The 17,951-nt window shown below is 44.8% G+C and overlaps 1 protein-coding gene across 6 annotated transcripts in view; it reads left to right on the forward strand.

Annotated features, from left to right (window-relative positions):
* LOC115534124 (rho-associated protein kinase 2) overlaps nucleotides 1-17,951 on the forward strand; it is a 38,630-nt gene that overhangs the window by 2,156 nt on the left and 18,523 nt on the right. For all 6 annotated transcript variants that reach the window (XR_003974287.1, XR_003974288.1, XM_030344808.1 and 3 more), the window contains exons 2-13: nucleotides 1,482-1,563; nucleotides 2,221-2,321; nucleotides 3,600-3,737; nucleotides 4,866-5,126; nucleotides 6,183-6,327; nucleotides 6,920-7,058; nucleotides 9,440-9,531; nucleotides 12,280-12,436; nucleotides 15,111-15,183; nucleotides 15,986-16,065; nucleotides 17,019-17,067; nucleotides 17,401-17,536. Coding sequence is in view for 4 of the 6 variants with exons in the window: in XM_030344808.1 (XP_030200668.1) it covers nucleotides 1,482-1,563; nucleotides 2,221-2,321; nucleotides 3,600-3,737; nucleotides 4,866-5,126; nucleotides 6,183-6,327; nucleotides 6,920-7,058; nucleotides 9,440-9,531; nucleotides 12,280-12,436; nucleotides 15,111-15,183; nucleotides 15,986-16,065; nucleotides 17,019-17,067; nucleotides 17,401-17,536 (1,453 nt within the window). In the remaining 2 variants the exon portion in view is untranslated. The remainder of the gene's footprint in view (nucleotides 1-1,481; nucleotides 1,564-2,220; nucleotides 2,322-3,599; nucleotides 3,738-4,865; nucleotides 5,127-6,182; nucleotides 6,328-6,919; nucleotides 7,059-9,439; nucleotides 9,532-12,279; nucleotides 12,437-15,110; nucleotides 15,184-15,985; nucleotides 16,066-17,018; nucleotides 17,068-17,400; nucleotides 17,537-17,951) is intronic.

Raw genomic sequence — 17,951 nt, forward strand, 5'->3', positions numbered from 1 at the left:
GATGTTTTGTGACTATTACAATAAAATAATTCCCCCAATAAGGAGTCCCAATCCCAAGGACCATATCAAAAGGGTCAAACAGAAAACGTAGTTTTGTTCAAAGTTTCAGGTAAATGATGTGAAGTTTGACTCCTTTTCTTGTCCACACAGTAGAAGCATGAGACCAGATGATGCTGTTGTTGTGTAGAGCCCAGCAGGAGGTGGACGTGGGGCTCTCCCCATTCATTAGTAGAGCGATGACTGTAGGCCGCTCTACTTCCTCCAGGAAGCTGACCTCACATCCAGGAATTGACGCTTGAGATAAAACGTAGCACAACACACCAGCTTCCTGACGATTCACGTATATATATGGATGTATGAGGATGTGGTTCAGACGCAAACAGATCCAGCTGGAATACAGGATAGGCCTGGTCACAATGCCTAGTGAACACTGCGTGTGTTTTTGCTCAGAAAGGAATATCGAGTTTGAGATGAGAGGGAGACATATTCGTAGTCTTAGCTTAAATTAGTATAACAAAATGAAACACAAGCATCATACTTTTCTACCTAAAAGTTTAGTTTAGCACACTCGACAATTCCACATTAAATGGGATGATTATCTCGGAAATCTTGACTATATATATTTCTTAAATTGGTAATCTGGTGTTTTAAACATTGAACTTTCTTTGGTCCATATGTCAAACACTGAGCGCCTCGAGCGGACAAGCATATTGTTATGTATTGTAATTGAGCGAATAAGAAAATGGATATGAGGACTTCATGCATCTCAGATACAACAGGGTGTGTTCCACAAGCCTGACGTAAAAAGGTTATTTCTGCTCATGAGCCTATAGAGCAAAATACGCCAGCACATTTGGTAGTATAATCATTCATGTAGGTATTTGCCTATACACAACCAAATATGATTTTTTTACACATACACACTGACAGGGAGAATGTAAATTGACCTCCCTCCCCGGCACCCCCCCGGATCTCCCAGAATGCTTGCTAAAGTCTGAGCCCTGTAGCGGTGAGTCCCACAATAGCCCCCCGGGGCTGGGGTGAGTTTCCATCCGGCTGCATGGCCACATCTCTCCCCACTCTCTATTTAAAGGCTCAGATTTGTTCCACAAGGCCAGGGCACCCAGTTGACCAAAAGTGACCCGTGTATTTTTTTAACAAGCGCGGTCACACACATACTGCACTGTCGCATCATCACTGATTTGGACTGGGCGGCCATTTTGGTTGGGGGCTTACGCTCTACATCACGGCTAGCAATGCCTGGTGTGCTCTGTATTGGTTTGGGCTTACAATGGTTTGGTGTGGTGGGGGCTCTGTATTGGTTTGGGCGTACAATGGTTTGATGTGTGGGTGCTCTGAAAACTGTTTATGGCCAGCAGATACGGAAGAGATTCATTATAACTTAAACCTGATGTAATTAATGTATGTCTTTTAACTGTCAAATCACAAGCTTGTAATTTTCCCATTTTTCTGTCCCACAGGATTCCATGAATGCATTGGCCCGTGATTTGGACTACCCTGCCCTCAGGAAAAACAAAAACATAGATGCATTCCTGAACAGATGTAAGGCACTGTCTTGTCTCGTGTGATTTATCTCTATGGAGAGGGACACTTAAGCTACTTCAGTCGACTGAAGTAGACTCCTACTGATTACTTAATCTTGCATCAATTATAGCAAGATTGTACACCTGGGCCAGGACAGTCTGTAGTCTGCTCTGGAGTTGTGTGAGGTGTTTCCGGAATGGTCAATGCCTGTGCAGTGAATAAATGTCATTAAGGTGGTCAGTACATAAACAGGTATTTTTATTTGAGGTGAGGTGTATTCAATGAAGTTAAGCCACCCCACTATTTAGCCCTAAACATTGCCCAGGGTTTATATGTGTAGGCATTGGTGATACTGCATGTTTTGGCTACTGTCACTTCTCCTTCTTGGTAATGACCTAGTCCTGTACCTGAGGTGAACTCAAAACATCACTAGTTTATTGTTCTACTACCTCTGCTCATACTCTAACTTATTAAACATGACCCTGCAGAAGGAGAGGGAGGGAGGGGAGGGAGGGAGTGGTAGACCCCGTCCTGCAGGGGAGGGAGGGAGTGGTAGACCCCCTCCTCCCCTCCCTCCCTGCACTGCTCCAGGGGAGCCAGCTATAGCCGCCGACCTCTGGGCTTTGACCCCAACGCTGACCTCTGTCCCCGTCCCCTCTCGTGTCTCCGCCGCAGACGAGAAGGCGGTGGGCCAGCTGCGGGAGCTCCAGGTGAAGCTGGAGGACTTCGACCGGGTCAAGCTGATCGGCCGAGGAGCCTACGGTGAAGTGCAACTGGTGAGGAGCTGTCCAACGTTGGCCACTGCCACCACCGCCTCCTCTCACTGTAGGCCTCTGCCAACGCTCAGGAAGTCAATGCACACTCAATCCCACTTTTTCAAAATAAGTGAATTAGAAGAAATTCAAAGGTTAATAAATGCTAAAACACAATTTTCTAAATAAGTTACTTTGAGGTAAGTCAAAAGTCAATGCACACTAAAACACTCTTTTCAAATTAAGTGAGTTAGAAGTAAGTCAAAGGTCAAACAAGAAATAATGGTGCCTGATCACCTCCGACTACAGTCTTTACCCTGGCTAGAATAATCTTCTCATTGTGCTACTCAGGCTCAACTAGGGTTTGGCAAGCCCAAATGAAAGCTATACGATGTATGAGGAAATGAAAGCGCATGTTTCACAACTCCTGTAAAACTCAACCACACTTTTCCAAAGAAGTGACTTGGAAATAATTCAATTATTTGAATAAGTGATCAGACGCTTTTATTCAAAGGGACTTTGGGATTTCTATATATGCATACATCTTTTAGATGCATGTGATAAAGAAGCAAACAGGCATTTGGCTTCTTGCTCATTGGCAAGCCTTTGGAAGGACTGTAGCTTCCCAATGAGCAGAGAGCGTGTATACACTATGTGTACAAAGAACAACAATTTTCAAGTTATGCCCCTTTGCCACGCGGAACATTCATATGATTGTGCGATGCAGTTTCTCATCCCGGGGAGCGCCTGTGCTTGTTCTAATAGGTCTCTGTAGCCTGCAGGATTATTTTATGCAAACTCGGCAGTCGGCTACATTAAGCACCGAGACACCCATGACCTGATTCTGATGCCTGAGTCATGTAACATTTACATGTTGCCCTTAAAACGCATCCACCCCAGATGTTTTTCAAGCAAAATTTTGCTGCTAAAAAATAAATGGAATGCTTTGAACTAGTCTTCTCAGAGGAGGGGGGGGGGGGATTTCAGAATGGTGTAGGAACGAGCTGAGGCAAGTTGTGTATGTGTGTGTGTGTGTGTGGACTGAGGGAGATCTCTCCAATGTGTGAATTCTTGCCTGTGGGCAGTTAGTCCTGGGGAGGGTGGAATTGCGTGAAGTAGGGGGTGTTTATGTTGCAGTCCTGTGCAAGCATGTCTTCTTATGGGTGTGGGTGTCTGGATTGTTGGTGTCATTACAGATTACCCCACCACCCCCACCTCCACCAGAGGTGGGGGGCGGAGGGTCTAGGTGTCCTTCCGTGTATCTACTAACCCCCCCCCCCCCCCCCCCCCCCCCATCTGCAGGTCCGCCACAAGGCCTCTCAGAAGGTGTACGCCATGAAGCAGCTCAGCAAGTTCGAGATGATCAAACGCTCAGACTCCGCCTTCTTTTGGGAGGAGCGGGACATCATGGCCTTCTCAGACAGCCCGTGGGTCGTTCAGGTATCAGACATCATGGCCTTCTCAGGCAGCCCCTGGGTCGTTCAGGTATCTGACGTGCTCCCGCGCTGCAGCAGCCGCAACCATGCATCACATAATGCGCATTATTATCATATCATTATGTGAGTCAATGCCTTTCGACAAGCAGTGTGTTGTTGCAGATGCATGTTATTAAGGAGCAGGCAGGGGTTAGGTAAGGAGATTGACTGAGGACAATGAGAACCAAACGACACCCTAGCCTCCACATTGTATGCCCCACACGTTGCTATTATTAATGGCCAAGTCTATGTTTTTAATCCTACGCATCTTTGGGCTAATGAAGAATGACGGGCTGTCCCGTTATTGGAAAATAATGTATTGGAGGGGGGGGGGGGGAACAAAGCCGTGGTTTTCTACCGCACCCAAAATATGTTTCCTTTAATGGGTCAGCCTGGAGCAGTTTATTTTACTCAGACCACAGTTACAACAATGATCAAATAAGTGACATCTTTATATGTATCGTTATTTATTGAATCTTACAAGCTGGAATTTGAACATTGTTCCGCGGTGCTTTGAGCATATTTGAGCGTGGTCATGGAAGCATCTGGTTGGTCGCTGTGTTTATCCAGTGTGGTTTAGGTTGGATTTGTAGGGAATTTAATTGGAACTCTTGACCTCTTCATCAATCTGCATTTTTGGAAAATATGCAAATATTTACTTTGGGTATGTTAGATTTCTGAAAATAGAGAGAGGTTAGAGAGGTTTAAGTAGAGGTAGATATCTTGAGAACCCATTGTACGATTTTGAAACTTAATGCAAGGTCAAGGCTAATATCATTTCAATAAATATAATCATTGTTTTTAATGACATCTGGTGGCGATACGGCCACCAGAAGACAATCGGAAGGCGTGTTCTTATAGGGGTGTGTCACCTGACCACCATCTCATATGTTTATCTGCCTTTAAACATCTGACTGTCCCTAAATTACCCTTGTCCGGGTCATTTAGGGATGACAAGGGTCAAAAGGCAGAGGTAAAAATAATGCACCCTTGGAACATTATTGAACGTGATTTGAATACTTGATCAGGATCAAGTACTTTGATTTGATAATAATAATTGTGTCTGTGTGTGTGTGTGTTTGGCCCCTTTTAGCTGTGCTGCGCATTCCAGGACGACCAGCACCTCTACATGGTGATGGAGTTCATGCCGGGCGGCGACCTGGTCACGCTCACCCTGAACTACGACCTCCCCGAGAAGTGGGTGCGCTTCTACACGGCGGAGGTGGTGCTGGCCCTGGACGCTATCCACACCATGGGCTTTATCCACCGCGACGTCAAGCCCGACAACATGCTCCTGGACCAGCACGGCCACCTCAAGCTGGCCGACTTCGGTACCTGCATGCGGATGGACTCGGTGGGTTAGCTCGCCCTGAGGCCAGATGACACGTGTCGACGCCAGTGCCACATACGTGACACTGGCGTCGACACTTATGTGGAGACCAGCACTGATCGATAGCATGCCTCGCAGACCCACACACTCACCCACGTCCCTGCATGGGTAAGCAACGTGTGGCCCTTCTCTGCGGGAGGTTCGAGCCAGCATATCAATGATTGGTCGAGCAGGGAACAGGGGTATTGATTGGTTTCCGACACTGGAATAAAATGAATGCACGCAGTGAAATTGAAACACTGTTTTCAGATATACACTTGAATGGTAGCTATGGTTCTTTGTTCTTTGTGAACAAAGATCAAACGTTTCAGTTCTCTAACGTCAATGTTCCCTCTGGTTGTGAAACCTGGGGCCGTTGAGGTGATGCTCTGTCAAATGATAAGCCTTATGCCAAAACAAACTAATATGAAGGTCAACGTTCATGTGTGGGAAAGGAAAAAGGAAGTCTGAAATATAGTTTCTGTAAAAACGTTTCCTTTACCTGTGTCAATGTTGGTTGTTTTTTTGCACTCGACCCAACCTGAGCACCTTTGAACACCTTTCTCTTTTAACTTGCAGTTAAACCATTCCCAAAATGAACTATAACCCTGATAAAGTCACTAACATGACAATTTGCCAGGCAAAGTCTCTTTTTGCAGAACACAGCTTTGTTCATGGTACAATAGAAAAACAATCCTCAACTCTTGTTCGGTGCACCACCGTGTGGTCAGACTACGACATTACTCCACCTGTGTTTTTGTGACATTCAGTGCAGCACACAACATTATGATGTTAGACTTATCATTTATAGACCTGGGTTCACACTTGAAATGCAGTTTCAGAAAACTAATTTTTTCAAATTTATTTTCTTCAATTCAATTTCAAAAAGTATAACAAAATTGCCTAGAAATAATAACTTTTCAGTAGCCTACAAATGGTCGGCTTCTGATAGAGGCAAACAGTCACTTTAGGTATCTTTGACACTGGCTGGATGTTAACAGCAGGATCTCTGGTTGATATGTGTGTTCTCCGGTTCCTCAGACGGGCATGGTGCGCTGTGACACGGCTGTGGGCACGCCAGACTACATCTCCCCCGAGGTGCTGCAGTCGGAGGGGGGGCAGGGCTACTACGGCCGCGAGTGCGACTGGTGGTCCGTGGGAGTCGTCATCTATGAGATGCTGGTTGGTGAGTTTGCCGGTTTTATTTATTGATACGGTCCACATTGAGGTGTGTAGGCGTGCGGGGGAGCAGTGGTAACTTTGGCAGCAGCCGATATGTTATTGGGGTCGGCGGGAACATGGCACTCTCACACCTACACACTTTTGAATATATTTTTGTTTTTAGAATCGAGGGGTGCTGTGTGCAAGTTTGGACCCCTTCCATTATGAGGGGACTACATTTTACTTTAATTTCGTCCTCATTTTATCTTCACTGCATCACTTTTGGTCAGATTTGGACCTTCTCGCCTTCTGTTTCTCCAGACTGAAACATCTGGGTTTGATTGAGCACGACTGGATGGCTTTTATTCTTGATAGCCGAGTGGTTAACATAATTTCAAACACAGATGAGGACTGCAGAGTATAAGCTCCAAAATAAGTAAACAAAGAAAATAAATGATTCCATCTTTTCTTTATTCATAATTGTTTTAATTATTTGTAACTTTTTCCACTGCAGTCATCCTTGGGTTTTCCGCTCTTGTGTTGGACATGATTTAAACCAGCTTGCCGAATTTTTAATACATGAGTGCAGCGTTAAAGTACCCCGTCCCTGTGAGCAGGTGAGACCCCGTTTTACGCGGAGTCCCTGGTGGGGACCTATGGGAAGATCATGGACCACAAGAACAGCCTTCGCTTCCCCGAGGACGTGGAGATGTCCCGGGATGTCAGGGACCTCATCAACCTCTTCCTCACAGAGAGGTAAACCAGCCTCACAATATATATACTGCCTGTCTCTGACTTCTATAGCAGTAGTAATGGTTCAAAAGAATACAATTCAGAAATATGCAGGCATTTTTACTGTAGAACAGGGCAGGCTCATATTTGCTCAGTATTGGTTTAGGTTTCATTGCTTGAAAGTATAGATAACAGGTATTAGGTATTTTCTGATTTCGTATTTTTTTTTGTTGCTATGCCAACTGAATGCCATTCTTTTCATGTTTTACATTATCTAGTATCATTTGTGATATTGAATTAAATGAAAAATATGTAAAAAACATTTAAAATATGTGACTAATGTCCAAATATTACTTTTACATTTTTTGCCTCATAAATATTCAGTAAAACTTTACACAATGCAAATATATGATGGATAAGGGAAGAATTGTGGGCCTCAAAAAATCTTCAAGCATGTGTGAGGGTTGAGGTATGTCCCCTTTTGTCTGACCTCAACCCTTGCTGAAAATGGAGAGGAAATGTTTGACAGGAATGTCTGAGGAATGTGACAAAAATTAGAATGGGTAACGGTTTTATTCTTTGGTTTCTCATACCACTTCTTAAAAAATGAGTGTTTATAACTTTGAGTGCTGCCACAGTTTGTTGGCATCATCGATGAATGACGCATGGTTTATTTATATTAAAATGCATCTTTATTCATTTTGTTGAATTAAATGTTTTTATTAGGTTAAGTCTACCTGAGTATATGTTTTTTAATAGTGATCAATTTAATATTGATCATATGTAGAATATGATTTGTTTATCTATTGCTCTCAGTCAAAGGCAAAGCGATCTGAATGAATGTGTTTCCGGACGAGCATTTATAGTCTAGAATCCAGAAAAAAATTCTAACTCTTTAGATTATTCTATCTATTCATCGAGACTCGAGGTGAAATTATTGATTGAAAAATAACTTTAGAATCCCTGACAAACGGTCAAATATAAGCATTGAAATATGGTTATGAAATCATATGTACTTGAATCAATCGTCTTGAGTCAAGGTGTTTATTACAAGCTCTTAGAGCTCAATATTTTACTACATGAATGTGGTAATGAATAAAACGTACGTATAGGAAAACACAAAAAAAAGTGTTTCTGAGTGGGTGGAGGCTATGAGGGAGTGTGTGGGTGGGCGTGGTGCAGTCGGTTCTATAGTTAGCATCCACTCCTCCCACTGGGGACTGCTTCCTGTTTACTTTGGTGTCAGACCCCCAAATGAGGGAGCTCCAAAACACAAGACTCCATTTCTTTTTTTTTGGGGGGGGGGGGGGGGGTCACTGAGTAAAAACAAAGCAGCCTTTCATTCATGGTCCTAATGCTTTTTACCTTCTCACTTGACACACACGCACGCACACACACAAGCGGGCCGGCGCGCACGCGCACACACACACACCTGACAATAAAAGCCCTCATCAATGTCAAAATGCACTTGCGTCCACCTTTTTAGCCACATCATGTACCTGCAGCTCTAACTCCCGCTGTGATTGGCTCACTAACTGTCAGTTGTCTTCCTCCTCCTCACCACCTGTTTCTGATTTTGCGATTATTTGTGCATTTTCCTCCTCCGCTATTTTACCAGCCGTTTTCCATTTCCCCCCTCCTCTGTTCATTTAATATCTCCCTTCTCTTCCCCCTCTCTGTCTCTCGCGCACTCTGTCGGTCTCTCTCGTCGTTGACTTACGGTTGTAGAGTCCCAGCCAGGTCTGCCCTCATTCTCTCATTCAGGGTCTGAATGACTCTCTGTCTCACTCTCTCTCTCCCTCTCTCTCTCTCTCTCTCTCTCGTGTTCTTTATTTTCCTCACTCGCTCTCTGCTGGATCCGGAATGTCCCACACGTGGCAGGCCCCAAAACAGTCACACTCCCCTCTCATGTCCGCCCACCCCTCCTGCCCCAGCCAGCCCTGTGCCCAGTCAGAGTTGAGGGAGGAGAGCAAACAGGGAGAAGGATTGTAAAAAGAAAGGGAGAGGGAGGGAGAGAGCAAAGGCAGGGAGGGCAGGAGTGTGAAAGTCTCAGTGTGAAAGTCACATCTTCGATAGGCACACATCTTATTTTCGTTTGTTTTTTTTGAGACCACTGACGCCCACGCCCTGCTATTGTACTCGGAACTCCAATTGATTTGGCCTTGGGAGTAGGAGGACCTGTGACTCTTCAAACCCCTTTACCCCCACCCCCTCCAGCCTCACCACGACCTCCACCACCGCCCCCCAGCGGCGAGCAGCCGGTCATGCCACCATAGGCTCGGTCAGTGGACATGCTGTGGTCTGCTCTCGGTGGTCACTATTTCGCCAGCTGTGGGGATGAGAGAGTGTGTATGTGTTTAACGTTGGCGTAGCACTGACCACTGGCCTCCTGTGGCCCTATGCAGGGAGGTGAGGCTGGGACGCAGCACCGTGGATGAGATCCAAAGGCACCCCTTCTTCAAGAACGACCAGTGGACCTTTGACACCATCCGACAGAGTAAGTCTGGGTCACTTTTTATTGTTTGATTGTTATTATGGATGGTAAAACTCTTTGGTGCATGATGAAGATGGGTTTTGAGTACACTGCCTCATTGCTCCATGACACAACCTCCCTACATATAGTTGGTGAATCCCAAATCAAATGGTCGTAGCTTGGCATCCATATATATTCATCTCTATGTTTTTGATACATTTATAAAGCATGGGATTAAACGCAGCCAAGGATTACTGTACACTACTTCCTACCCTGTGCTGGGTGGTGTTATGTCTCCGTTTTTATTCATGTGTTTTAATCATTTCTGCACTGTGCTAAGTTTCATGGCCAATGGCCCAGTCGTTCAGCTGCCTCTAACACTTCTTCTAACCTAAAGATCAAGGTATGAAGTAGGTGAAGCAGTAACATTGGATTATTTTTCAGAAGGATGTCTTTCTCAGTTTATAATTATCCATGTTTCCCCTTGCCTCTCTCTTGGTTCACATGGGTCTCGTTAAGAGAACAGTCTTGACCTCTGATCAGTCTGAAACACCAAACCACTACTACTGCCACCTAGCCAGCCACTCTGCTTTTATAAGTGCTTGCATTGTTCCCTTGCCAGTGTTTCTTTTTTCATTGCTTACAAATCACGTGTAGCGCACACGCCAAGCGCTCATGCACGCACACACACACACTTACCTGCAGGGGCATGACACGGTGCACGTTCCACAATGCTTCAGTGTCGGTTTATATTTTTACATTGCTTTTACAGTTGCATTTATTGGCTGACTGCCCTGGACTCATTTTTATTGCTGTATCTGTTTGTATCTATTCATGGTGGAGAGATTGGTGGAGTGATGGGCCCACATAGATGGATGTAGGAATAGATGCGGGGATCGATGATAGCTTTACGGATGGATGGTTTGGTGGATGAGTAGACGTGTGAACGGATGAGGGGTTATCTTAATTGACAAATCCATGGATGAAGGGATAGTTGATATTTAGAGGGATGGACGGATGGATACATGTATGAATAGGTGAATAGAAGGATGGGTGGGTTGAAGGATAGAGAGATATTATATTTATGGAAGGATGTATCTGCTGGATGGCTGGATATAGGTATGGATAGAGGGATGGATGTATGAAGGGATAGATGTATTGAGGGATAGCTATGTGTATGGAGGGGTGGACAGAGAAAGGGGTCGATGTATGTATGGAGGGAGAGATGTATGGAGGGAGAGATGTATGGAGGGGTGTATGGAGGGAGGGAGAGATGGAGGGAGGGGTGGATGGAGGGAGAGATGTACTCGGGCGGGGCTGAGTGCGGTGCTGTGGACGCTCCTAATGAGAGGGGTAACCCAAGAATGGAGCCTTGCTCCAGCTCCCGCACTCTCACTGTGGCCACGGCTGTCTGTCATTAGGCATTCTGCTATCGCACAGCATGCTGGGAAGTCGTGCCGCAAGGCCTGGCTTGTGACCGCTCACCCCCCATCTCCCTCATCTCTCTCTCGTCTTACCGCAGATCGCCTGCTTCTCATCCCACTTCTTAAAGTTTGCTTCATTCCTCTATTTTTTTTTTGAGTTCAGCCACCACAACACCCACCCCTCCGACATGCTTTTGTTTTTAATTTTTCCTCAATCTGATGCAAGTTATTTTGGTGCCTTCATCCAGTAGTACTTAGTTAAAGTGTGATTTTGGAGGAAGCATATGTTTGTTTCCTCTTGGACTGATGGTTGGGCTATAGCAGGAGAACAGTCCTCTTCCTCATTGACCCTTTCACCTGTCTGTTACAGATATATATTGTGTGTTGGTCTACTGCTCACTGCTAGCAAGGCGCTGGGCACTGAGCAGGCTCCTGACTCCCCCTCTACCGCTCACAATGATGCATCATCATTTGTACATTAATTAACAGGGTTAGGGTTAAGCCATTAACCCTCAGCCTAACCCTATGAGACTGAAATTGTACCAGTGGTTAACGGCTGTACAGATAAAATTGAACATAATCAATTAATGTACAATACCTTAGTAAACAAACACTGTTATGTTAACATGAAGACATTGCCTGTGTTGTATGGTTATTAGTATTTAACTGTTTGGAAATTGTGTAACCAACTGTTACCAATGCCATAAATAACCAAAAATAGCATAGCAAGCAAGTTAGAAGTCTAAAGGGATTAATACAATTTGCATTAATTGTATTTGCTTGCTTTATCTGACTAGAAGCCAAGGCACAAAATATAATTCATTCAATGTTTTTTTTTATCGAGATGCTTGTACTGCCGAAGCATTAAGAAGCAAATGTTTGGTGTTTGTACGTAATAAATGACAATCTATTAAATCAATTAGCCAAATTTGATTCGATGAATTATCTGTAGATTGCCAAATCAATGAATTCACTAATTGTTGCAGCTCTAATGTATTCCGCTGTTACAATGTGGTGCAGTATTGAACGTGTGTAGGTTGATGTGCTTTTGTTTTCCATGTAGACATAAGTCCTAGAGTCAACATGATCAGTGTTTGACCTAACTTCTACCCCTCTTCTCCAACCTCTACATCATTCTCTCTCTGACCCTCTCTCTTACCCTCTCACTACTCTCCCGTCTTCTTCTCCAATCTCTACATCATGGTCCCTCTCTGTCTCTCTCTACTCTCCCTTCTTCTCCAATCTCTACATCATGGTCTCCCTCTGACCCTCTCTCTCTGTCTCTCTACTCCTTTCTCCTCGCTGTCTATCTACCCTCCCTTCCCCTCCCTCTCTCTCTGGCTCCAAGCGGTGGCCCCGGTGGTCCCAGAGCTGAGCAGTGACATCGACACCAGCAACTTTGACGACATTGAGAAGGTCAAAGGGGGCGACACCTTCCCCCAGCCCAGAGCCTTCGTGGGCAACCAGCTTCCCTTCGTGGGGTTCACCTACTTCAAAGAGGACCAGTAAGTTCCCCTGAGTCTAAACGGCTGTCCCCTCCCTCCCAGGGCTATTTATAGGGGATAATGTCATCATCTGTGATGTCGTGGTCATACACGTTTGCCTGGCTTGACAACCTCTGTATGTTGCATTGCAGTGATTATACATGTGTTGGCTAGGTGACTGTGAATGGTGGCAAGGAAGGGTGTGGTCAGCTTTCTTAAGGGGCTCTGTGCTCTCAGGAAACAGAAAATATGTCTGTGGGCCCAGACCGCTACGGAGAGGAGGGGTAGAGTGGGAGAGCTTCACACCCGGATGGCCCTTTTAAAGTAAAAAGAACGGGTCTCAACGCACTGCTGTGAGACACACTGTGGGCCTGTTTCAGGTCCACACTGAAGCCTTGTACTCACACCTCTCAGCTCGCTCCCACTCCCGCTCTCCTGCCCCCTCTAACCCTCTGGCCGCTAAACTGTCTGCTACATCGTCCCTGCTCCCAGATGCACGAAAATGAAACGGGCAGGAGGTTAGACGGTAAATGGTTGATGATGGCCACGTCATTAAGACTGAAGTCTGTTTGTTAGTCTTGGATTGTCAGGCGTAAACATTATCCACCATTGCAAAATAATTAAGGTGATGACAACTTCTGAAATATTCTGAAAAGTATTTACCGAGCCTTCTCAACAAATGGTGAGAAATTACTTTCCAATGTAGTGGTCGGGTCGGGGGGGGGGGCGGGGGGGGTGTTTATGTCTACACGATTTCCAAATGCATGTATAAAAGACCCATCTGTTGCGATCTCCATGTTTGGCTGCGTCCCATTGGCCAAGTCTCCCTGGTGTTCTCTTATTGGATCTTCTGTGATGGAAATACTAAAGAACTGGCCAGAGATATTTTATTGGCAACTAAGGTCTCATAAGGTTGGATTGCCTATGAGTTGCAATTTTCAATCTCAGCCTTGCATAGAAAAACTTGTGGTGAAACAGTTGGGGTTGTTCCTGCAATTCACTGGCCTGGTCCGAAGCATCGCTACCATACCATTATTGTATGTTGTTTTTACTTCTCGGTATTAGCTAGGCGTTCCAAGGCAATTCAAAATTTCAAGATAAAATACTGTAGTATTGGAACGCATTCCTGTGTGGCAAAAAAAAAGTGGTTGGAATGTTTTTCCTGCGCATTTTCAACATGCGTGACGGTGAAAAGTTCTTTGTACGGTAGGCCTATGGTTACTGAAACAGGCACTGTTGACCCTTACGCACACACACACATTTAAAGGCCGGGCCAAATCTTAGGTGATGGCGGTAAAGGAGTCACACAGAGTTGGAGGACAACTCGTTCAATTCTGAGAGTTCAAAAAGTCCTGTCCTTTTACAGTACAGTTTCAGCTTAATTACTGGGTAAATTGTCGTGTTTTACTTGGTAATGTCGCAGAACGTACATGGTACAAGTTTCTGTTGATTGCATGGAAAAGGGAATAATGTATTACAAATTATATGGTAAGAACCTGGTAATACCATGGAAACAAACAAGGCTTCCTTTTACAGTACAGTTTCAGCTTAATTACTGGGTAAATTGTCGTGTTTTACTTGGTAACGTCGCAGAACGTACATGGTACAAGTTTGTGTTGACTGCATGGATAATGGAATGTATCTATTATGAATTATATGGTAAGAACCTGGTAATACCATGGAAACAAACGGCTTCGTACCCAGTATTTAAGAAGATGTACCATGACACTAGAGGAAAACAGATTCCTGCAGAGGTTGTTACCAGGCAAGTAATTCCATAGTGGTAAATCGAATAAACCCTTTCTAAATGGGTGTAGCTATGAATAATAACTAAGAAAAAGTATTTTATTTTAAAGTACTATGCTAATTTCTAGATAGTACATCATTAAATTTGGGCTGTTACCAACATAAACCTTGGATAATGGGTGTTTCTAAGAATTGGTTGCCTAATTTCCTAGGAAGTACACAATATCGGAGTTATTACCAACCTAAAACAGTTACAACTACACGCTACTTAGTTGAGTTGATGGGTAATAGTGAAGGTTTTACTTGGTACATCAGATGTAATTCCTCTGTATTTACCCTCTTATTACCAGTGGTAATTACACAGTAATACACTATAATTTACCGGATAATTCCTCTGTATTTACCTTCTTATTACCAGTGGTAATTACCCAGTAATACACTATGATTTACCATGTATTTACCGGGTAACTACCTCTGTATTTACCTTCTTATTACCAGTGGTAATTACCCAGTAATACACTATAATTTACCATGTATGTACCGGGCAAATACCTAGTAATTAGGGGACTGTAAAAGGAAGGGTTACCTATTTTCTTTTTCCAGAATCCAGAGTATTAAGTTTTAATATAGACACAGTACATACACAACCTTCTCCTTTCTAACTTGTAGTGTGACCCACCAGATTACTGCCAAAACAGTACTGTTTAAGACCCTAAAAGGGAAAGGGCCCGATTGTAGTGGGTTTGTACACTGATGCTGAGTTTCCTCCAGACTTTTGGCCATTGGTCAATGTATGACCCACTGATAAAGGTAGGCTAGGCATTCATAGTGGACATGGGCAGTACACACATGTGTGAACCGAATTAGACATTGACTCAGTGTGTTTCTGTCCCTCTCTCTATCCCGGTGTGTGTGTGTGTGTGTCTCTCTCTCTTTATTTCTGTGTCAGGCTACTTGGTGGCAATCTATGCAGCTCATTGAAGGAGGACTGCTCTGATGAAAAGGACGACTCTCGTGGCGAGGTAGGGGATGGGTTGGTGTGTGTGATGGAATGTTTCTGTCTGAGGTATAAATGTTCTCTTGCTGATATCTGAGTTCCACAATAGTGAAACTTAATCAGAAACGTTTTTGCCAAAATGTACTTTTATTTAAATACCATCTCAAACCTTTTTTGAGCCAGTATGAATCCATGGCCCTGTCACAAAACCGGTTTATTCAACATATAAATGAGCTTAACCAGTTAAAAAAACATTCCTAAAGGCGCACTGCCATATCTTTGAAGAGTATTGCTTCATACCCTTGTTGTGAAAAGGATCCGTCTGCAAATAACGGTCTGCATTTGCAACCTAACTTGACCATAGATGTCACTGCTCCGGATTGGTGTTCTCCATTGGTCCCAAAAAGTCTTAAAATGGATCCAACCTCTCACAGTTTCCCAGAAGCAGCGTTAATGTTGCAGACATCAGACAGATGCATGTGACACACTTGTGTGTGTCACATGCAAGAGGTGACGGTTGTCGTTTAAGTAGGTTCAAAGGTTCAAAATGGGTTACTGAAAGTTATATAAATGTCACAACCTGATCTCTGCTCCTGCTCTCTGTTCCTCCTCCTCTCTCCTCCGTCTCTCTGCTCCTCCTCCTCTCTGGTCCTCCTCACTCCTTTTCTCTACTCCTCCTCTCTTCTCCCTCTCTCTGCTCCTCCTCCTCTCTGGTCCTCCTCACTCCTTTTCTCTGCTCCTCCTCTCTTCTCCCTCTCTCTGCTCCTGCTCCTGCTCCTCTCTCCTCCTCCTCACTCCTCCTCTCTGCTCCTCCTGTGTGTAAGCAGCTGAAGGAGAAGATCCACCAGCTTGAGGAGCAGCTGGACCATGAGATGCAGGCCAAGGATGAGCTGGACCACAAGTGCAGGTACGGACCGATTTAGAGAGGAGTCAATGGAGAAGAATAGTGAGATCCACATCGGATATCCTTCATTACTCCAAGAAAGGAAGGTGACTTAACAGAAAGTACAGGACAGTAAGGCGAATAAAACCGAGATAGCGAAAAAACAAACAAAAAAAAAACACTGCAGACAAACACTTAACAAATCCTCTCCAACTACCACTGAATAATACAAATTTACTGAAACAAATTGACCGAAAAAACAAAATTCTTTCTCCTCCACATTTAACTAATCTCGTAAATTTGTTCGGTCCATCTACGTTCTGATCGCGCTCCACTTGCAGTTCCTGCAGAGCAATGGCGGCGGTAGAGAACTCTGACATCGATCTCTGCTAATTTGGTATCCAGAGAGACGGTGGCAGGGCTGCACTTCAATTGGACTCTCCTTTCTGCTCTCGTCAGCAGATTTAAAAGTGGACTCTTTGAGATAACGATGGAGCTGACTGCATTAGGGACGGAGATATATTCTGTTTGAATCTAATATCGATGGCGGAGTCTTAAAGAGGAGAGGGTCGCTTACCGATTAACAGATTAATCCACACCCAAGCCTTTTTTGTAGGGGCCAACTCGACGGCACGTAATTCATTTACCTCCAAATTGGTTGCCCCCCCCCCCCCCCCCACGGAGATAAGCTGGGCTATGAAGGAGGTCGTCTGATAGATTCTGCTGCTCAGTGCCCTGAGTATCTTCTGCTATGCGCTATTGTGGTTTGAAGTGGCTTTAAATCGCTTGGAGGTCCATTTAGAAATTCCAAGGTGAAAAAGTAATTTTGTCCAAACCTAAATGTCAACTTATTGCGTCACTAACATTGTTGGCAGTGGTTTAGCTCAGTGGTGTGGCGCGCCAGGTCATAGTGATGGTTTGGACACACACACACAGAAGCAGTAACTTATCCCTCGCTGGTGTGTGTTTCCCACCAGGCATGCCACCAGCCGCCTGGAGAAGTTGGTGAAAGAGCTGGACGAGGAGGTGAGAGCGGGATGGACGGGACAAGGGGCCTTTAGAGGAAGAAGACGGAGGGAGGCCCATATTAGGGGAACAGATATTATTGGACCGCGGCAAACAGCTTTACTGCAGTGTTGTTTTGTTATTCTGACGACATTGTTGCTGCTGTGGTCAAACCCCCTCCCCCCTTTGTCCCTCGATTCAACCTTTATCTCTCTCTCCCTCCCTCGAATCAACCTCTGTCTTTGTCTCTCACCCTCATTTCTCCCTACCTCCCTGAACTCCCCCTCTCTTTCTCTCCATCCCTCAAATCACCCTCCATTCATCCCTCCCTCCCTCTGCCTGGCGGGACTGTAGATGAGCAGCCGTCAGGGGGTGGAGTCGTCCCTCCGTCAGCTGGAGATGGAGCGGGCCCTGCTGCAGCACCAGAACACTGAGAGTCTGCGCAAGGCCGACACCGAGATGGAGCGCAAGCGCAGCCTGGAGAACGAACGTGAGCCCCTCCCTTTATGGTGGCTTGTTTGTTTTTATATGTGTGTTTTATGCGTGTGTTTTTATGGCCTTTTGGGCCTTTTTACGGGCAGTGGGGATAGGCAGGGAAGGGGGTTGAATCTGAGTTCTTTGGGACCACTATACAGACTACCACTACATTGATGTGGCCGATGTTTACTCTGTAGTCCTTGGTTCATCTCTTTGGTCGCCCCTGCAAGTGAAAGTATTTACTTCTTCACAAAATTCAATCGTGTTTCATGTTGCTAGCTTCAAGTAGTTTCAATGCAGCCTGTCAAATGTGCATAACATGCCGATCCTGTGTGTACATATGTATATGAAAAATAAATCCCATGTAAGACGCTCTGGGTAAAAACATAAATCTACAACAACATAATGGCAAAGTAATAATAGTTTGT

The sequence above is a fragment of the Gadus morhua genome, chromosome 21, assembly GCF_902167405.1.
Source record: "Gadus morhua chromosome 21, gadMor3.0, whole genome shotgun sequence".
Lineage (NCBI taxonomy): Eukaryota > Metazoa > Chordata > Actinopteri > Gadiformes > Gadidae > Gadus > Gadus morhua.